The 22,034-nt window shown below is 41.9% G+C and overlaps 2 protein-coding genes across 5 annotated transcripts; both read left to right on the top strand.

Annotated features, from left to right (window-relative positions):
- Positions 1-9,834: 9,834 nt before the first annotated feature.
- Positions 9,835-14,622, top strand: LOC306778925 (receptor-interacting serine/threonine-protein kinase 3-like). 3 transcript variants are annotated; one of them, XM_079270667.1, is made up of 11 exons: positions 9,835-9,893; positions 11,388-11,587; positions 11,706-12,015; positions 12,111-12,259; positions 12,355-12,569; positions 12,689-12,771; positions 12,881-12,944; positions 13,044-13,096; positions 13,476-13,521; positions 13,683-13,925; positions 14,012-14,622. In XM_079270667.1, the coding sequence occupies exons 2-11, from the start codon at positions 11,427-11,429 to the stop codon at positions 14,017-14,019; spliced, it is 1,332 nt and encodes a 443-aa protein (XP_079126793.1). In that variant the 5' UTR covers positions 9,835-9,893; positions 11,388-11,426; the 3' UTR covers positions 14,020-14,622. The 3 variants fall into 3 exon arrangements, with proteins under 3 accessions (XP_079126793.1, XP_079126792.1, XP_079126794.1); XM_079270666.1 differs by having other exon boundaries at positions 9,843-9,893; positions 11,424-11,587; XM_079270668.1 differs by lacking the exon at positions 14,012-14,622 and having other exon boundaries at positions 9,843-9,893; positions 11,424-11,587; positions 13,688-13,900.
- A 917-nt stretch (positions 14,623-15,539) lies between these two features.
- Positions 15,540-21,558, top strand: LOC306782150 (inosine-5'-monophosphate dehydrogenase 1a-like; the record flags this gene model as incomplete). Of its 2 annotated transcripts, XM_079275359.1 has the most annotated exons (16): positions 15,540-15,611; positions 16,624-16,722; positions 17,307-17,355; positions 18,023-18,124; positions 18,382-18,456; positions 18,618-18,824; positions 18,934-19,021; positions 19,133-19,332; positions 19,582-19,672; positions 19,798-19,893; positions 20,044-20,187; positions 20,430-20,571; positions 20,682-20,825; positions 20,910-20,993; positions 21,294-21,310; positions 21,455-21,558. In XM_079275359.1, the coding sequence occupies exons 2-16, from the start codon at positions 16,625-16,627 to the stop codon at positions 21,556-21,558; spliced, it is 1,641 nt and encodes a 546-aa protein (XP_079131485.1). In that variant the 5' UTR covers positions 15,540-15,611; position 16,624. The 2 variants fall into 2 exon arrangements, with proteins under 2 accessions (XP_079131485.1, XP_079131486.1); XM_079275360.1 differs by lacking the exon at positions 21,294-21,310 and having other exon boundaries at positions 21,455-21,519.
- Between the last annotated feature and the right edge of the window lie 476 nt (positions 21,559-22,034).

Raw genomic sequence — 22,034 nt, 5'->3', positions numbered from 1 at the left:
ATCTCCGAAAGTCACTGCAGGAATCTCATCTAAAGATGTCGGTCTATTTGTTCTGGAAGCATTGATTGACTGCACCATATGGTAGGTCATATGTGGGTGTACAGGTATGTATATGTACGGGTATAAAGCGTGTGTGGGTGAGAAGGAAAGAAAGATGCAGCTCTTTCTCGTGCTGCTGTTCATTCAATGTGAAATGACCAGTGCAGTGAATGCAATTACACATTTCATATTACCGACACCATTAATGCACATTATTGACCTGCTTCTTCACCAGAGTCTCTGTGCTTTCTCGCCTCACAGGTTCCTGTGTATCCGGGTTTACCTGGACCAGGTGTTGCCTCCTGTCGTGGTTGTGTCATACATTGAATGTGCTGTAATTACATTGAATGTGTTGTAATTCACTATCCTGTTCTACACATGACATCATTGCACTTCTGTCCATCCGGGGAGAGGGATCCCTCCTCTATTGCTCTCCCACAGGTTTCTTCCTCTTTCCTCCCCGTTAAAGGGGTTTTTGGAGAGTTTTTCCTGTTCCGATGTGAGGGTTCCAGGACAAGAGGATGTCAAACGTGTACATATTGTAAAGCCCTCTGAGGCAAATTTGTAATTTGTGATTTTGGGCTATACAAAAATGAATTGAATTGAATTGAATTGAATTGAATTGAATCTCATCCCACGTTTATGCACAAACCCATAGACCGCATCCACCCAAGATTTGCATAATTAGCGAGCCTTGTTTCATCTGAGCAAATTCATCTCAGTTCCCCTGCAGAGGTACCCAGAATGCAGATGGAGAGCCCTAATAAACATCAGGATGAAGCCAGAGAGACTAGCAGACTTTGATGAGCATCTGCCAGTGTGCACATGCTGGGTCACGTCCTGCTCATTAATGGCTGTTACATTAACAGTTCATTACCCAGAAGAGATAGGGTCAGTTGATAACCTGGCTCACAGCCGATCAGCCATTAGATGCACAAGGAACGCCGTCACACTCCACTGAGAGCCTGCCACATACATTAACATGCAGGAAGCGATGCACTGCGCACACACACACACACTGCAAACACTTCACAAATTCACACCTGAGACCTTCCCCTATCTACACACACACAAACACACAAATGACCACAGCTGAGCGAGCAGATACTCCGGTGAAGTCAATTAGAATTGAGGCGCCTTCACCTCTGCAGCTCATCAATAGTCCTTAAACAGGCTGCAGTGTAAACAGCTCAGAAGATTTAATGGTATGCCGTAGGCTCTCTCACACACACAGACACACACACACACACACACACACACACACACACACACACACACACACACACACACACACACACACACACGCACACGCACACACACACACACACACACACACACACCAATCCTTATACATTTATGCATGTGGTGAGAGGTGAGAACCATTTCTCTCGTTTGCGCTTTTGATGACTCGCTTTTTCTCTCATTTACATGTTTTCTTATTCTGGAAAAAGTGAAATTCTTGGTAAATCACAACAAATTCAAAAAATATAATGTTTAACATCTGTAATGAACAAATGTTACCACCTAATCCAGCCAATAGCAGGATTTATTCATGATGCAGGCCAATCAATACTGTGATCATGGACATCTTTCAAAGCTGACAAAAGAGATTTAATGCTCCAATCAATATCAAACCTGAGCTGCGACCATGACTTTGTGGACGCAGCAAATGGTTTTACATTCAACCTTGATTAAATTCCTCATATCACTCAAGTACGCCTGTTCTGCATTCAGACTGCAGCTTTAGCAAAATGATTAATTGGACAATAATTCAAATTTTTCGGTTTAGAAACACTGTACGAAAAAGCAAAAAGAGAAGTGAGGAGGGAGAAGAAGTACAATAGTTTTCTGTAGCAGGACAAAAACCCACATTGGTAAAAAAAACAAAACAACAATAATGAAATACCATCTTTTGATACATGACTATGATACATAGTCTATAGATGACAACCGGCTCAAGATCACTTTTAGTTCTGGCAGTGAAAGATGCGTGTTGTTTTTGTACACACAGGTTTGGATCAAAGGAAGATATAAAAGCTGACACGTTGACAAAGCATTTGACAATGTGACAGCTTGAGAGATGTGAATTACTGACCTACTACTTACTTACTGATTTATTGCAGTACTTAATTAAGTGTATTCCATTATTGTAGAAACTGCAAATATATTTAGTGCATCAAAGGTGCTTTGCATGTCAATGACATGCACTCATACACAATGCAATGAGCAAAAGCAGAAACAGAAACATTCAAAACCAATAAGATGAATTTGTTCTAAAGAGGTGGAGGACTTTCGAGTATAGAGACATACAAACTTTAAAGTTCCTTACATCATGACCCTTACTATTTCACATGTGTTAAATATTTCAGAACTCAAGATAAGTATACAAGGTTTCTAATTTTGTATCGGCTCAACGTGAAGCTAGAATTGAAATCTAACCTCACACAACAGACTTGATTTGTATTGTAGGGCTAGCCCTTCTGAAAACACACCACCCTATTAATATTCATATGTTTCACACTTAACACAAAGAGCCAAGTTTATTAAATAGCACTGTTAATTTCATTGTCTTAAAAGAAACAGCAGATTGAACACGAGCATGATGAGGTGTGTAAAAGTGTCTCTTTCCCACTGCAGCAACTACACAGCTTTAGTTAGCTGACATCAGCAGAACCAGCTCTTAGCATCACTCAAGCATGACTGTTCTGCAGTCTGACTGCAGCTTTAGGAAAATGATGAACTGGACATTTATTCAGTTTTTTATTTATTATGGTGAAACTGGCACGGTACAAATAAGCAAAAAGGGAAGCGGATAGAAAGAAAAAGCACAAGACCTTCCTGCAGTGGAACAAGAATATAAAGTGGTGGATACTGAGACATCAGTAAAAGAAAGAAATAATGAAATGCCATCTGTGCCTGTGTTTCTCATTCATAGCCTATAATCACCCATAAGAATATATGAAAAGTGTATAAACTGATTCAGTAGGAGCACCTCGGGATTAGGTTGCTCTCAGTTGTGGCAGTGATAAAGGTTCTTGTTGTGTGTACATTTAAGTGACACTTTGACTCCATTTCATTGTGTGACTAAAAGATTATGAGATGTTAATTACTGAATCACTGGATGTGGTCGCTCAGACCAGATGCACCAAAAGCACCAAAACACTCATTTCCACAGTTACATACAGACACACAAAAATGGTATCTGCTTCTCCTCCTCTATTGTTACTGGGCAGTAATCAATTCTCTCAGTATGATGTCATTCTGCTAACCCTCCCCCATACTGTTCAACCCTCCTCCATGTGTATACAGGCGGCTCTATCGTAGTGTGCATCAGATCAGGAATGGAAACTACAATGATAATCTTAATCATGAATATGCTCCAAACACTGATAATAACTCATGTTTCAGTGTGTCGAGTTCTTTGAGGGATAAGCACTCCTTTTTACTCAAACTATTGCACATTGCCATTAAATCACATGTATACACACACACACACACAGTGAGTACATCACGTCATAAGCAATGATTTGATTACCACTGAATGAATCCTCTGGCTTGATCACACTGAGTCATCTGGCCGCCATCCTCAGCGACAGGATAATTGAATGAGGGATAGTAATGAAGAGACATGGACGCCAACATGAAGGGCAGCATAAGGTCTTTGTTTTTGGGGTTGCTTCTCTTTCTGAGTGGTTCTTACAGCTGGATGCGTGCCCAAGTATAAATAACACTTCCATTATACGGTTATCCTCATGACTTCACAACGGGCACAGTTCTAGCCACACACATGCGGTAAGAATTGCTTTGCCAGGTGCGTGATGATGTCATTAACCACACCAGTGCATGTTTCCTGCAGGAAGCAGGCAGAAGAGCTCCAACATGTACACTGCTGTATCAGTGAGGAAGCTGCTGTTCCCTCACTCTATGCAGAGCAGAACCCTCCAGCAATATGAAGATAATCCGCTTAGCATCTGTGTGTGTCAAGATACCAAGTTGCCCTGCTTTCTCTCAGCAGCATTTACTCGGCCCAGTGTAACAGATAACGAAATGCATATTGATCAACTGCCCCTGCATGTCGAAAAAGACAGACACTCTGACAGAACAAGAGATCTGCAAAAATGAAACAAGACGAGCCGGAGCGGAACATTGGGATAGACTGTGTTCCCATTTTTGACAGCCTCTTCTCCATCTCTAATTATGATTCCATGTGACACTTTATCAGCATGTGTTCAATGTATGATAAACCGATTAGCTGCATCAAAAAACTAAACCCTGAAGCCTGAGAGATGTTGTTGAATTTTGTCTGTCATCATTGCTGTTATTTACCCCCATATGTTCATCAAAAGATGCAGGTTTAAATTACTTCTTTATAATCACCCATTTTTCAGTTGAATTTGTTGGCATTTCATTTTGCCAACAAAATGATTTTCATCAGGGCAGCCCCACAAGGCTCAGTAAAGACTATAGCTGCTCCAGTTCTGATTTAAAGTAAAAAAAGAAACCCGACAATCAAGAGCACACACATTAGTTTGATCCCTAACAGGAAAGAATTTCATGTAATCTCAAGTCCAGAATAAAAAAAAACACAATTCTTGTGCAGTAGTCACGTTTCGGTTTAGGTGCAAGATAAAGGAAATCCCTGTGAAAAATATCTTGGCAGTAAAGCTATAACACGGCCCATTGATGTCAAATGATAACCATCTAGTTTGTGATCTGTTCCAATATCAGATGACAGCATGTCTATGTGTGTGTTTTAGCTGGAGACAGACTTGTTATTGATCCCTTCATCCTTTTGCCAAAACAAAAACCCGTCAGAGCAGACAGAGAGACAGAAAGATGCAAAGTCTTTCCATTTCGATACAGTTGGCATGAAATCCCCCCCTATGTAGGTTATATAATATATATATGAAGCATACCATATCTAATTAATCTGCGATGATGAAGGGCAATTTAAAAAAAGACCATAATTCCCCCAAGACTACATTTCTCCTCCTATAGTATTTTATTGATCCAACCCATTCAAAGCAATACATGGATACCAGCAATGGTTCAATAGTCTCCCGCTCTTGGTCCAGTCTGTAACAGACATGAGACCATTTGATTTTTATAGCTGAGCTAGAGTAAGTCTGGGCCAATCACATTAGTTTCAGACCAATAAAGCCCAGAGGAGAACGAAAGCACAATTTACTGCACTTATTTTTATTTGCATGAGCCATGGCAGAAAACAAGAAAATGTAATTTGGCCAGTTTGTGGTAACTGAATGAGGTCACTTCCTGGCAAATCCAGCTTGAGCTTGGTGAGTGAGTCTATCTTTGAAAATGATTTGTGTGAATGTTTTGTGTGGGTGATGTGGGTTATGTGTTGTTCTGCGAATTACGCTTATTAAAGTATAGTTCCTCTGATTACTGCAGGAGAAAATCACTTGTTTACCTGAAATATTAATACAGACAGAGGCAGTAAGAAATGTCAATCTTCAATCACCTATAAAGACACACAGACACACACACACACACTGCATAAACTCCCTTTAATAATTAAATTAGGTTCAAGTTCTGAACTTGTCAGTGTGAATGCAAATGCCATGGATTTTGGGAACAAATTTCTGTGCTCGGGAATTCGTTATGTCAATCTTGTTCAGCCTTGTAGGAAAATTCAACACGGACCAGATTTAAGTCATGTTCATGTCATGTTTTTAGCCTAATATTTAGGCTATATATAAATATATTTCAAAGAAGACATCAAAAGAGCGAGTGATGTCAATATTTAAGTGTTTTGCTCATTGACAACAGACAAACAGCGACTCTGAATGGTGGGAAAATTGTAGACGTGTGGCTATAATAATAAATGGAGAAAGTGACGGTGAAAAGTTATGACAGTAAGCTAGTTTTCCTGTGCGAGCTGGGGCGACACGGCCTGTCAGCTATGACAGAAAGAGCACTTGTAAGGGAGCGCCCTCCAAATGGAGTCAAGGGACACCAACTGTCTGCCAGCAGATGAACCCAATTTTTGTCTCCACGCCATACAAAGTTAAAAACTAAACACCTTAAGGATGAGTCTGTTATTGAAGGGACGATTGTAAATGTGATATTCGTCGTATAGTGTGCCACTTTCTGTGGGAAAAAAGCCCACTTTCACTGTTCACACTCACTCCTTCTCTTTATATTCCTGCCCTCATCACTCACACTTCCCTTTTTCTCCATCCTTTCCGTTGCCCTGTCCATCATCTCGAGCACTCTGCTCCTTTTTGCTGCTGCCTCTACCTCGAGTGGGGTGCATGGCCTATCGCCATAGTAACAGACAGCCGTGACAGGTGGAGATAGCAGGTAGTGCGGCGATGCATGACTCCCCCTGGGACTGCAGAATGCCAATGCTATAGAATGAGAATGAGCAGAACAAGAGCTCTGCATACAGGGTGTACTTTCAATTCATTAAAGCTTATCATCAGAGGGGTCCGAGCCTTATCTGTATTCTACACATGCAGCAAAGCCACACTGCCATTGTGTCACTGTGCGGCCGGCCATGGGGCAGAGAGGAGTTTTATGGATTGACGCATTTTGTGTGTTTCTATTGCATCGCTCTCTATGGCTGGATCTGAACCAGGCCAAGCCAAGCCAATCTGTTTCATGTCAGCGAGGGACTGGATGCTACACTAACAAGATCCTTCAAAAGCCTCTGCAATGGGCTGCAGTCTTCTCCATAGTGTGTGTTTGAATTGATTCAGTCTTGGAGATGGGAAATGATCGCAAGCCCCCCCCCCCCACACACACACACACACTCACACCCCTGCAGCAACTTATTTACATGCACTTCACACACATGCCAATTTCGCACCCATATAAAACTCATATTACATTGAATGACATCTGTCTCCGACACGGACACCATGTTCAGCACCGCATCCCAATGCCTGCAGTGATCTTTGTGGTATTGCTCCCATACTTCACCACTGCATTAGTTGAACACGTGGAGGAGTTAGACTGAAGCTGAAGTTTTCTGAGTTGGATGCACTTTAATATACGTAAGCCAGCTTCAGATCCTGACTAGGAAGTTATTGGAGGATTTTGGGCTTGTAGATGGGAGCAAAAGGGCAGGAGCAAACATTCAACATCCCGTTCAATTATATGACAGCTCACCTCCTGTTGTTAGTGGCTGCATGAGCGTTTGATGAGCGTTTGCCATGAGGAGAGAGTGATGAGAGAAAGCCACAGCAGAGAAAGAAAGAAACAAAGACAGACAGTAGACAGCATCTGCAATACTATACCCCTCCGAGACTCACCATGAGCAAACACACGGCTGATTCAGGCATGAGTTGGATAGCCATGATGGGATCCTCCTTTGGATTCTTGGGAAAAGGGAATGTCGCCAATTTGCCAGAGGGACTCTCTTCCTTATCCTCTTCCTCGTTGCTCTTCTTCTAAGTCTTCACGCAGGAAGCAAGCTCACCTCCATCCAGATGAAGTCGGTTGACTGGTCCTCCCAATCTGTGTCCTCAACCACCTCCTTCTGTCTCTCAGTCAGTGCTGCAGACTGTCTCTGGTCTCTAATTGTAATGCCACAGTCCCTGGAGAGCCTGTAACTCCCCAGTCTCTCTGCGACTCTTCAGACTGAGCGTAAAAGCAATCCTCCTTCCAGTTCTTTGATGTGAGAGCAGAGCAGATCCCCCCTCCCACACACACTCCTCCTTTCACTTTTAAAACACTCCCCGCAGACCCCACGCCCACCTCTCCCAAACCCCTCTGACTCGGGCGCCTCTTGCTAAATGCTCCCCTCCCGCCGTTGCTGCCTTCTGCCTCCCTTTTCCAGTCTACTCTCCTCACAACACAAAGCACATTTAGGCGTGCACGTGGGTTTTTCGTTATATTCTCTTTCTCCTGAGGCTGTCCTGTCGCTGCTCCACAGGATGTAAACTGCATCAGTGATGCTCCCCAGTCTATAAAGCTCTCCTCCACTGTGGTGGGAAAGACAAACGCTCACCTCTCCACTCAGAGATCCAGCACAGAGAGATCCCCTGTAGGCTGATCCTCTGCCTCATATATCAGACAGTTTTCAGTAAGGCAGAGGGTGAGGTAAGAAAGCCACCAAGAGGAGAGAGATGGAGTGGAGAGAGCAGCCACTGGTGAGAGAGGTCCACACTGTGCCGAGCGTAAATGAGGGTGGGGGGGAGAAGAGGGAAGGGAGAGAGCAATGGAAATGCAGAGGGCGAGAGCAAGAGCAGACTGCGCCTATCGATGACGAAACAGCAGCATGATTGCGAGTAAATACACCTCAGCTCACTTAATGAACAGAGTGTGCATGTTTGTTTGTGCACATATTATTTAGATTCATGGTAGCTGTCATGTTCACAGACACCTGGGCTCCAGACTGGGATTTTTTTTAGACCGGAGTTTGGCATCAATAATTTAGACTGAAAACAGTCACAGCGTGCACTCTAAACAGTTTTACCGTAAAATAATGGCAACTTACTGGGAGCAGGGATGGCAGTAATTTACTGTTTTTTTACGGTGAACCAAACGTAATTTACGTTTACGGTATATTACCGTATACTGGATTACGGTATGTGATAGTAGGATAACTGGGTTTTACGGTGATTTTAAGATATATGCCAGAATGTTACCATTTATTTACAATGGGTAATACAACCCAATACTGTTGCATTTAATTCCTAACAAAAAATAACAATAAACATTCAATGTTGCAGTTCTCAAGACAAACAATAAAGAGACATTTGTATTACATCACAAAACTCACAATGTACTGCATGTTTAGAAGAAAACAAATACAATCATAGAGTGGTATGCCACTGGGTCAGTGGCATACCACTCTAGGGATAGGTACCTACATAGCTGAACAGTATACCACCTGTCTCAGGGCAATCAAGTAGCACCAGCTCAGATTAAAATATTGTAAAGAAATGTATTGGTTTATCAGCTGGGTACATAATCCAAGCATTATGCTTGAATAAAGCATTTTAACTATCAAAGATTTTTTTTTTTAAATAGTTAATCAAGTAATACCTTTTGTTCATTTTCCTTAAAAGAACCGGTAGGCTAAGAACTAGTTGGTCTATATGCCTGTTATCCTTGTTTTAAATGTCTCACTTAAACAATTGTCCAACAAAAGGAAATGGAAGATACTATTCAGAGTGTAGATAAAACAACTGCCAAAGAATAATTCCCATTTACTCACAAGATCACATTCATTGACTAATATAAATGATGCTGTGTCAGTCTCAGCAAAGCTTGCTAGATCACACCAAAAGATAAGAGGTGGCCAGATTTGCAATATATGGAATGTTTCTTTCCACAGCTCCACCCCATTCAGACAGCACATACGGCTGAACTGTGCCCTCAGTAACTTCCTCTTCCTCACAGTGCATGCTTGCTATGTGTCATAAGGAAGTCCAAAGGTGTGTCACAGGATTTTTATAGATGCTGGAAAAAATAGTAAAATAAAGGAACTATAATCCAGTTTATATTTCAGAAAAATCTGTATTCTAATGATGCCAGATTTAATGCTGATGTGTGTTATCTGAGTCTATTTAAAATAATTACTCTTTTCTGACTGTGATATGAGAAGCACATTCTATCCATTCCCTGAAATGAAATTACAATCAAACTTTGTGGGCATTATTATGCAGCTTTTCCCCAATTCCATCATTTTCTGTCATCACAACAGGAAATGTTACACTACTTTCAACAGGTTTGTCAATTCAAACTCTTTTCAATTTAAACTCCTCCCCTCAACTACAGCTTCATGCTGAGACAGGAAACTGAAACTCATATCTGTTTTGACACAGCTTTGGTATGAACTGACTCTTGAATCTTTATCTGGACAACAGTTGAGGAGATACATGGTGAGTAGAACCCAGAACAAAACCTCAGCGACATGTTAGTGGAACATGTTTGTCAGTTTCTTTACAACCAAAAGCTGCCGTTGCTCTAATATCTGTGTGTAAAAGCGATGTGACTGTAATTATAACATGTATAAAAGCAAATATCTAGGCCAGGGGTCGGCAACCTTCAGCTCTTCAGCCCCTCTGTTGCGGCTCCCTGAGGCTACGTCTACTGTACTACTGGAGTGGAGTTTTAAAACGAAAACGATTTCCGTCCACACGGCGTTTCAGCATCATTCGAGATGATCTCTGTCCAGAATAACACGCCTGAAAACAGACTATTCACCTACACTGCGCATGAAGGTGCTGGTGTAAAGAGAAAGTAGATTGGTTGCTTCGTTCAAAAAATACGACAGAGTAATAAAGTAGTCGTTAATAATGAAAGGTCAAGCTTGATACTTTGCTCTGCTTGTGACTGAAGTCTCTGTCGTTCTGGAGAGCAATCAATGTTTAGTTCCTTCATAGTTTGTGTGTGGACTTCACAACAGAAACAATAATAAGAAAAGGGAAGTCCCCCGTTTTGTGTCCGTCCTCCTCAAAGCTGTAAACCGTGACTTCAAACGGCCGCTGGACACGCCGGCAAAATATAAAATGCATCACATCCGATTACGTCGCTGTCAAGCGCCTTTCCCTGCAGGTGGTTACCCAGATAGCAGTCGACTCCGGGGACTAAAACTAAACTAGTGTAAGCTATTATGTTGAGCATGTTAAGAGCTCTCGAGGAAGCAGTGTTCCTGTATGTGTTTGGTGCTTTTATTGTGGCGGATGAGACGCTAAGAGAAAAATAGGTTCTGATGAAGTGGATAAGTGAATAAAGTTGCTGACGTCTTGTCGCAGATTACGGAGCCCCGTGTTTATTATTTATTTATTATCATAAAGTATTGGCGCAACATTGAACCATCAATGGATGAATCCAAAAAAAGAAAAGTCACGGAGGAAAATAGAGAGTTTGATTCTGCGTGGACGTCTTCATTTGCTTTCACTGCCAACGATGCTGGCTTACCTGTATGCTTGAAATGTGGCGAGAAATTTGCTAACAACAAAACTGTAATGCAACACTTACAAAACAAACACACAGCATATGCTGAAAAGTGTCACGCTGGAGATGAGCGAAAAAGAGCGATTTCTCAACTGCTGCACCAAACTCTCCTCTTCATAAGAGTTTGATATTGTTATAACAGGTAAAATAGCAATAACATGTCAATAATTGTCTTTATTCTTGTTCTATAATTTCACGAATACAACAAACTATAGTTTTTGTACACTATATACAAAACTTTATAAGCTGTGATATCAAATAGCTTTTGCGGCTCCAGACGTATTATATTTGGTGAAAAATAGGGCAAAATGGCTCTTTGGATAGTAAAGGTTGCCGACCCCTGATCTAGGCAGTCATTGAACCACTTTTTTATATTTAGCAGGTGTTTCTATAATTATTTCCATTCTTTGTGATAGATTTGAGGTTGCAGTTGTTCTGCCTGAATCCAGCAGGAGATGGAGCTGCTGAGACGCAAGACTGAACCAGTTGGTGACGAAAGCTTTGAGAAATGGAAGCTAGTTGGATCTGGGGGATTTGGTCGTGTCTACAAGGCCAGCCACAAGGAGTCGGGCATTGATGTGGCCATTAAGATACTCCATGATGGTGTTGGCAAAATGTAGAAATATCTGCAATTTTTCTGTGACATTAACTTTTAAATTATAAAGTCATGCACATGTTAAGGAGCTCTTTTGCTTTCTCTCTACTCCTTTCAACAATCCCCTGCCTCATTGCAGGTCACTGTGCGACGAGGCTTATCACATGGATAAGAGTTCCTGTAAGTTTGTGGTGGAACTTTATGGAACCTATCAGGGATGTCCGCCTGGAGTAACATCCCCGCAACAGGGACTAGTGATGGAGTTCATGGCCAGAGGGTCTGTTCAGTCCCTGTTGGAGCACCTCTCTGGCCCTCCACCGTGGCCCCTGGTCTGCCGCTTGGCCCATCAAGTGGCTTTAGGCATGAACTACCTCCATTCACAGGGAATTATGCACCACGACCTAAAGCCAAGTAATGTACTGCTGAATGACGACGATCTCAACGCCAAGGTAGAGTGCCTTCGACCTGATCTCCTATGTTTAAGTCAACTATGAGGCTGATTTCATTGTTTGTTTGATGTTATGTGTCCCTTCTTCCTCTGCAGCTAGCAGACTTTGGTCTGTCCAGAGTGTCCACCAGTGCTTTGAACAGCAACAGAGAAAAAAGCGTCATTATCGGAGGTTCATGCAAGTACATGCCTCCCGAGGCTTTTGAATTATCATATGAACCCGTCCGCGCTTTTGACAGATACAGGTTAGACATAACATAAACACCTAATTCTACTCTATATGGTAACAACTTTAACAGCATTAACATGTTACTGAAGTCTCTTCCTCTCTCTTGATTAGCTATGGTATCCTGCTCTGGTCCATTATCACTGGTGGAGAGCCTTATCCTAATTCTTTTGCTGATTACGGTCATGTGAAACTGATGATCCCTAAAGGGAACAGACCTTGCTGTAAGCAAATTGACCTGATGAGGGAAAGGGAAGGGTTGAAAGAACTGGTGGACCTCATGAAGAGGTGCTGGGATGGCAGTCCCTCCAAGAGACCTCTCTTTAAAGGTAAATGTTCATCATTATCACCATATTACAACATTGTATAGTCTGAACAATATGCTTGAATCAAACGAACCTTTTGTAGACTATAGCTTGACAGATACATATTTAAAAATCTGTTTCAGGTTGCCTTGAAGTCACTGAGAATGTGTTTTCAAAGCACGAGAACGGAATTCGTGATGTGGTCGGTCAAGTCTTGATACAACTGGTACAATTCATTAAATTTCGTTTCACAAAATGAAATATAATGTAGATTAATCATGATTTGGTTTATTGATTTCTCTAATACATACTATTTTCTCCTTGTTTTACTTCAGGACTTACCAGCCAGTAATCGAACAACCACAAGCGTGGCTTCCAGTGTTCCTCTCCACACACCAGGTAGATTGTTCAATACTGTTTGTATTCAAGGGAGTTTTAATCTTATAAATTATTTCTTACTTTCCTGAATGAAATACGATGTTTTCTTCTCTTTTTCAGACGAGTCAATGCCAAATGATACTGTGGACAATGACCCATTGACAAAAACACAGGTACGCTAAATGCTATTTGACCATTGCCTCACAGAAAGTTGAAAACAAATCCATGAGTAATAAGTAACTTTATTTAACCAGGTAGTCTTGAGAGGAGAAAACAAAAACATTTAGCCTACAGTCAGACCTAAAATACAATCAAGAGACTTAAGACATATAATAGAACTATTGTTGAGTTTTAGCTTCATTTTATTTTATAATTAATTTAAATAAATAGTATTTTGACGTGAATGGACAGTTTATTATCATATGATACCACACGTAAAGAAAAAAACAAAAACAAACCTGCTGTTTTGGATTCGGATTATGAAATGAGTGTATGATACATTAAAATAGATACACAATATAGACTGAAAGAGCTTTTTATTTCTGCCAACAGGATTGTGTCAGAATTTCTACTAGAATAATGAGTAGTAGAGACAAAGGTGAGTATTTGTGTCACTGTAGTGATGTCTCTTTGTTTCCTGTGTGTATAGAAAAATATCTAAAATGAGCATGATATTGACATGTATCACTTCAATCACATGGAGTCATGGAATTAATGTGTTTCATGTGCACGCTTTCCTTCTTTTGTATTTTAAAACAGCAAAGTTTGTCGACGACAACAGGGCACCGTTGACTCAAGACGCTACCATGGTAATGACAATAATAGATGAGCTTGGAGACATGGTCCACCCTGAAACCTACTCATTGATTGATGCTAAAGCAACAAGCCAGATAAAAATGAGAGCGCTTTATCAAACGGCATTACGTTCAGGAGGAGAAGTGGTCAAAGCAGCCTTCTACGACGCCCTCAAAAAACATCAGCGCGACCTAGTTTTGAGACTCGGTAGGATTTCCTCCTGCTAAAATGACCAAACATGAGAGTTATGACATTTTAATCACATTTTTTCATTTCACTTTCTTTTCCCTCAGGTGGCTAATTCAAAAGAAGCGGTGGCCTTGCTGCATTTTCTGCAGGTGTCAAAGACCTTCCCTGCCTCTCCTCCTACACTTTTCATCTTTTGTGAAAAAATCATTCTTTATTCATTTGCATGTATATCATTTGCTGAGATTTTGAGATTCTACACTTTACTTGTTATCCAACAAGTCATGGATAAATGATGATGCTAGTTTATTGTACTAGGTTATCAATGATCTGGTTTCTCCCCTGTTGAAAGAGTTCATATCACAGATAAGAGAAGCAAGGATGACCAACAGAGGCGATACAGCATATATCTACTGAGTTTGGCAGATCAGCCTTCTCTATTCAAGAAAAAGACTTTTGTAGCTCAGTACCAAGTTATATAACAGAGTGAAATCATGGCTAAAAGCAACCCAATCGTGTACTCATCACGAATAAACGCAAACACTTTTTGTTGTCAAATCTTGTTGTTATTGTTTTAGTGGATATTAACTATCTTGTAACTGTCTTTTTTATACTGTGTTCATTTTCAACAGAGATGTTATTTTCTCTTTCCTGCCCAGAGTCTACAGCTGTAAATGAGCTTAAAGCTAACTCTGGTACAGCTAAGAAGCTGTGCACTGACCCTGTCAAATATCTTAATAAATATGTTTTTTCAAAATGTGCATGTCTTCACCTGCTCTACTCCTTTTCATTCAGAAAGTAACATGGTGTGCTGTGACGGGGCTGTGGCTTATCATGCCATTAATATTAGGAAGAGGGGATGTTGCTTGTTTCCCAGTGGGTGGGAGGGAGAGAGAGAGAGAGAGAAAGAGAGAGGGGGGAGGGAGAGAGAGAGAGACTGGGTAAGAGGCTTTTCTGGTTCAATCCCTCAGTAACTGTCACAAGCAGTCTGTCAGTCACCTGCAGATGATGGAGTCGAGGGCATACCATCAACAAAGTTGCTCTCCTGCCTCAGTTGATAGGTTTGTTGTTCACTACACTCACACTGAATACTGGGCCAAAGAGTGGACTGAAAAAGACAAAATATATAAAATAAACAATCAGACAGAGTTGTGTAAAGTTACCTTGCCTTCATTTGTTTTCTGACTTGCGGTAGTAAAATAGACAACCAAAGCCACTCTTAGCTTCAGTCCCGAAGAATCAATTACAACATGTTCTGCCTGTCTTCATGCACACACAGACACTTGTATATGTCTCTGTTTCTGTCTGTCTGTCTGTCCTCTCTGTCTCAAATGAGCAAAGCTGGCAGAGGAGTAGTATTCTGGGATTTGACCTTTTGTCTCATTCACAGCTGTGTCTCCTTGAGCTTTGCGAGAGAAAAAAAGAAAAAACTCGACACCTCTAGACTCTGGTAATCCTCCGAGGGGAAAGTGTGTTCAAGCGGTATCCTTCTCTTCCTCAGTCCTACTGCCTCACTCCACCCTACACACCCGTCTCACCCCACCCCGCTGTATTAACGCTCCCAATCCTCTTTGTGGGAGAGTGACTACTGTCAGAAACAGAGTTAAGCTCAGCAGGCACTGGGAGAACGGAGTGGAGAGAAGCTCCACAGATAACCGAGCAGCACTGCGTTCTGGGCCTCCGGGGGGACGAATCTCTGCCACCTAAGTAAGACCTGACTCTCCTCTCCAGCGGCTCCTCATGCCTCCAGCTGGGGGTTGTCATGGATTTCTAAATTTGGTGTGACAAGATAGTCAACTTCATCAACAGGTTAGCTAAAAACTCTGTGTGAGGGCCTAACTGGCCTCAAACTCCAGGGATAAGAGCTGACAAACTGGAATGCAAACTCTTCTCAGGGCACACAACCCAGTTTTAAATGTTTTTTATTGCTGTTGCTTCTGCTTCTGATTTTTGAGAAGGTTAATTGGTCCATGTGCTATGCAAATAAACTTGCCGTGCCTTGCCTTGCCTTGTGGAATCTTGTAATACTGGCTGTTTTGGTTGAACTGCTGCACCAGCCACAAAACAGATGGTAAGACAGCTTCCTCCATGTCAGGTGATTCTGAAAGGTGCTTGTCTAGACATGTACTCAAAGCAATTTGAAGCTGGATATGGACCAGAGAGGTCCGTCTCTACTCTTGCTCAGCCTATCACCGCACTGCATAATGCTGTAAGGTCTCTGATGATAGTGATGGTGATGGGCTGAAGCTTTATAACGTGTACCTCCAGCAGCGACTGAGAGTTGGTTGTGTGCTTTTACAGGCCTGTTTATCAGCTAACTGCGGCCAACCAAATCCTCTTACCTACTTCACTGCCGTCACAGGTTGATTGAAAGTGTTTCCAGAGACAAGAACGGATTGCTTTTGTTAGCATTTCCTGTCTCCGCTCCATTATTTCTAATAGGATCTGGCTACAGCATGTGTGTGAGAAACAGAGGTCAAGAAAGAGACGGGCAAAACAGCATGCATGTCTTGCACGAGGGATGAACGCATCCAGACAAACATGCATTCTTTTTGTGATATTAGATTTATGAACAATTCATTCTACGACGCTGTGATGCACATGATAACAACAGGTGTCTATTCATTGTCGTATCTTTACACACCCTCCAAATATTCAGAACTGCTACTTCATATGTTCAGTTACATCTTGTGTGCACGTGTGCCTTTTTCTATTTTAGCATGGCAGACTACTTGATCAGTGGAGGCACGGGTTATGTTCCCGAGGATGGATTAACAGCACAACAACTCTTTTCTATCGGCGATGGACTTACATACAAGTAAGACATATGCTCAACAAAACAGAAAAACAACAGAGATACATTTGCTGGCTCATTTCATGGTATGACACACTATTAACACACTGACACAGGTGCATGTGCACATATAGAAACACACGTTAGAGTTATGCAATGTCTTGCATTAAATGTTTGGTAATGTCAGTGATAACACATCTGCTTGGTCTTTATATGGAGGATTATAATGAGTAATACTACTTTCAAGGATGACTCTGAGTGGAGTTAAAAGCAGTGTGTGAGTGTTTGTGCACATATCAGTGCGTTAATGAGTGTCGGTGCGGTTCCCTTAATGGCAGCTATATGCAGGGTTTATCAGAGTGCAGAGGATAAATGCAATGGGCTGAAAGGCTGACAGATTATGTTTGCGCACTGTCAGCTAAGTTTAATAAAATGTTGCTTTGTATGAATATGATTTGCGCTGTACAGTTCACATACACAACTAAAGCTGAATAATCCTTATTTATGGTGATTGTTACGAGTAATATTGATTATTCATAAAGACGTCTAACTCTCCCAGTTCCAAAGTGAGATGTGGTCACATGTGTCCGTTTTGTCTCCCTTGTCAGTGACTTCTTGATCCTCCCTGGTTTCATAGATTTTACTTCTGATGAGGTGGTACGTATCATTACACTGTTCAGCATATCACAAGTCACAGACTCGATATTGTTCACTGGTTCACAGTATACATTCTTTTAAATTTCTTTGGACAAACACAAACAGTTACATTTGCCTTTTTTCATGTTATTTCTGTCATGTCATTCCTTTGGGCCACAAACATGCTCTTGACCTCAATAAAACAAATGTTTACTGGTATTTATGTTTTGCTGTAACCCTTGTAATTCATCCCGAACTCTTCCTTGTGTTCCATGGAGCACAAGGTTGTTTGTTTGGCTTGCTTTGTTTTTTGTCTTTGCAAGCTCTGCTGGGACATTAAATTAATTTCACGCCTGGGTCACATGGGTTATTGCTGGATAGCAGGTGTTCAAAACAGACACACACTTGCGTCATCTAACACTCAGCAGGTGAATTCAACAAGTCAACCTCTAATCTGTCTAAACTGCTTTAATAGGTTATTTCGATGCAAATTAAAAACCAGCCTTAACATTTGGTTAATAAATGTGTTGCGGCTGCAACACTGTGGGGACGTTGTTTGTAGAAAATCATGTAATCTGTAGGTCACAGCGAAACATTTGAGATTATATTTTAGATCGACTTTGTTCCAAGTGTTTTTTAAGATCATAAAATGATTTCTGTTTCCAAATGCACCCCAATTTTTTTTTAGGATCTAACCTCTGTGTTGACGAGGAAGATAACCCTGAAGACACCTCTTATTTCTTCTCCCATGGATACGGTCACAGAGTCATTCATGGCCATCTCCATGGCAGTGAGTGCAAGCACTGCATACACACACACACACGCACACACACACGCGCACGCACACACACACGCACACACACACACACACACACACGCACGCACACACACACACACACACACACACACACACCACAACCGACTGCTCATTCAGTTTCGCATCATCCTGCTCCAAGTGCACAAGAACATTGAGGGCCCCTGGATACTTTTCAGTGTTATTTCATCAATGAATTATTTCCTCTCGTGTCTCTGTTGGGCTGGCTTCAGTTGATGGGTGGGATTGGAATAATTCATCATAACTGTACTGCTGAGTTCCAGGCCAACGAGGTGCGCAAAGTCAAGGTAAGACGGACCAAGTCGACGAACACATGAACTTACAGTTGACTGAGAAATGTATCTGTGACACTGCAGCACCTACAACAACCCTCTTTCACAATAAGATGAAAACAGTGTACACTGAATGGCCTCTAATCATTCAACACTTGTGTTTTTGTTCTTGCCAGAAATTTGAGCAGGGCTTCATTACAGATCCGGTGGTGATGAGTCCCCGACACACAGTGGGGGACGTGTTTGAGGCAAAGACACGCCATGGTTTCTCTGGGATCCCTGTAACAGAGACCGGCAAGATGGGCAGCAAGCTGGTCGGCATTGTCACCTCCAGAGACATAGACTTTCTGTCTGAGAAGGACCATGACAGACCCCTGGAGGAGGTGTGTGTATGTGTTTATGTGTGTGAGAACACGATATATGCATCATTCATATGCTGTTGAATAAATGGGTGGTATATTAATATACATGCACTTTACTGTTCTGATTCAGGCAATGACGAAAAGAGAAGATTTAGTTGTTGCACCCGCTGGAGTCACACTAAAAGAGGCTAATGATATACTGCAATGCAGCAAAAAAGGTAAATCTGTGAAGTAGGTCATGCTACAGTAGAGGACAAGTAACCAGCACTTGGACACGCTTGGGCTTTTCTCTTTCTTCTGTCACTCATTTAACACTTTGCCTCTCCAAGGAAAACTCCCCATAGTAAATGACAGCGATGAGCTGGTTGCCATCATTGCGAGGACTGACTTGAAGAAGAACAGAGATTATCCTCTGGCCTCCAAGGACTCCCGCAAACAGCTGCTGTGTGGAGCTGCAATCGGTACAAGGGAGGACGACAAGTACAGACTGGACCTACTCATGCAGGCTGGGGTGGACGTGGTAGTCCTGGTAGGTTTTAAATGGGGTCGGATTCAGCTTTTGGTTCATTTGTGATTTGATTCTGATGGCATATCCCATGCCAGTCAGAAAAGCTTGTTGATACAGATGGGATGAATGTAGTAGCTTTGGGGTTTCTTGATGATTTTGTTAAACGTGAACTGCTCTAATTTACCGATTGATTCTTTTTTTGATTTTCTTTTTTTAATCAGAGATACAGTAGGTGCTTCATCTCTCATTGAAACTGTTTGATTTTAACAGGATTCCTCCCAAGGAAACTCAGTGTATGAAATCAATATGATAAACTACATCAAACAGAAATATCCTGAACTACAGGTAGTTGGAGGAAATGGTAAGCTCTGCTCGTCTCTTTCTGCATTTGTGCCGTGTAAACACCCTGTAACCTTTTATTTGTGTAAACCTTCATACCTCTGTCTCCCACTCTGAGCTCTTATCTGTTTGTCTGTCCCCCTCTAGTGGTGACAGCTACTCAGGCCAAAAACCTCGTGGATGCTGGTGTGGATGCCCTGAGGGTGGGCATGGGGTGTGGCTCTATCTGTATCACACAGGAAGGTATGTTGAAAAGTGCAGTACTGTAAATAACAGTTGGTTTAAGATACAAACGTGTGTAGTCAAAATAGCCAACAAAACTGAAAACTTAGATTACGTGTGATAAACCTGAAATGGTTTTGTAATACACAATATTATTCTCTCGTTTCACAGTGATGGCATGTGGACGGCCCCAAGGTACATCGGTGTACAAGGTTGCAGAGTATGCCCGGCGTTTTGGAGTGCCAGTTATTGCTGATGGGGGCATTCAGACTGTTGGACATGTGGTGAAGGCTCTGTCCCTGGGAGCATCAACGGGTAGAGAAATGTTGATTCCTCCCGTGTACTACTGTTTCCTCAAGTCTTACATCATTGTGAATTACATTTGGATCACCCAGTGGACATTCGGTGTAATATTTTGAGTCAGAAGGTCTGAAGGTGCTGTCACTGTTAGTTCTTTAACCAAAAGACAGCAGTGCACTCTTTTTGTCTTTGCCTGTTGTCCTTGGCAATATGCATAACCGCATCCGATATTTTTGTCCTCATATTTCTGCCCTCAGTGATGATGGGGTCATTGCTCGCGGCAACCACTGAAGCTCCAGGAGAGTATTTCTTTTCAGATGGCGTCCATCTGAAAAAGTACAGAGGAATGGGCTCCTTGGATGCCATGGAGAAAGATAACAGTCAGAAACGTTACTTCAGGTGAGGGAGTGGGGTTACAGAGGTCCTTGGGAAAATATATACCGTACTCAAAGGATGTCACAATGACCTCTTTATCTCTTACTCTGCTTATATTCTGTTTGTGTATCCAGTGAGGGCGATAAGCTGAAGGTGGCTCAAGGCGTCTCAGGATCAGTGCAAGATAAAGGCTCCATTCACAAGTTTGTTCCCTACCTCATTGCTGGTATCCAACATGGCTGTCAGGACATAGGAGCCAAGAGTTTATCCATTTTACGGTAAGTGTGAAATGGTGTGTGTGGTGTGTGCAAGTTTGTATTGTGTAAGGGCCTTTAGATATGAGCTGCATGTCTTTGCACCAGGTCGATGATGTACTCTGGAGAGCTGAAGTTTGAGAAGAGAACCATGTCTGCTCAGATCGAGGGAGGAGTCCACGGCCTCCACTCGTACGTCTGACCTCTGACCCCTGATTCCCGGTTTCTGACTTTTCCCCCTCTGCAACCCTTCTTATTCTATGTGTCTCTTCACTGTATTCCTCCTTCTACTGTTTGAATATTTCAGTGGCAGTGGTAGTTCGGTGAAGTCTGTCATCTTGTGTTTCCTCTCTGAATATTATACTTTACGATAGTAAAGGTACAAATGATGCGTGTCGGCTTCACTTGTATTCAGAAACCTTTGTCAGAAACCTTAATTGGAATTTGTCTGACTTCTCTCTTCCTCTTTTCTTACCCATGCTGTCACATTAGATATTCTTTTGTGCCATGTAAGTACATCAATGTGGTTATCACACCTCCATCTTCTTTTGTCATTCATTCATCGCTGTCCAATATTGCTTATATAGCATGGAAATGTTACCTAAACACATGCAGGCGACTCTAACACTCTTCTTTTTCTGTTTCATGCTTAGTTACGAAAAACGACTTTACTGAGGCAGAAGGAAGAGGAAACACTCGAACAGGACCAAATGTCCCGACCCCAGCAGCTATGAGCAGATGCACCGGGCACATGTAATCAAACTACAAACAGGAAGCTGTTGTTGCTGGACAACATACACACTCTAAAACCTGAGACTGCTTTTCTGTGTTCTCCCAAATTTTTCTTGTCTATCCCGTCTCTGACCCCTTCAAAGGTGGACAAAACAACACACTTGAACTTGAATTAAAAGCTCAAACTCCACATGCAGTTACGTCCACATTTGAACTCTTTATTTGTCTTTCTTCCACTGTGGCCAAGGTGCAGTGGAGGTCATGTAATTACCTGATCCCTTTCAACCAGCAAACTGATGTAGCTTCTTTAGGACAAGCTTATCATTGCTGATCTGACGGGAGGCCCAGCTCCTGGTTGGCCTCTGAATTTGCACCTTGATACAGGCGAGTAGGCAAAACAACACAGCTTGCAGAGGTGCAGTATTAGTTTCACCACACAATGTATGTGTAGCGCAGCGTGCATACACTTTTAGACAACATTATACAGTCAGATATATTTAC

Source organism: Melanostigma gelatinosum (genome assembly GCF_949748355.1).
Source record: "Melanostigma gelatinosum genome assembly, chromosome: 1".
NCBI lineage: Eukaryota > Metazoa > Chordata > Actinopteri > Perciformes > Zoarcidae > Melanostigma > Melanostigma gelatinosum.
Note: the sequence above shows the minus strand (reverse complement) of the source record. Positions and strands in the feature narration are given on the sequence as shown.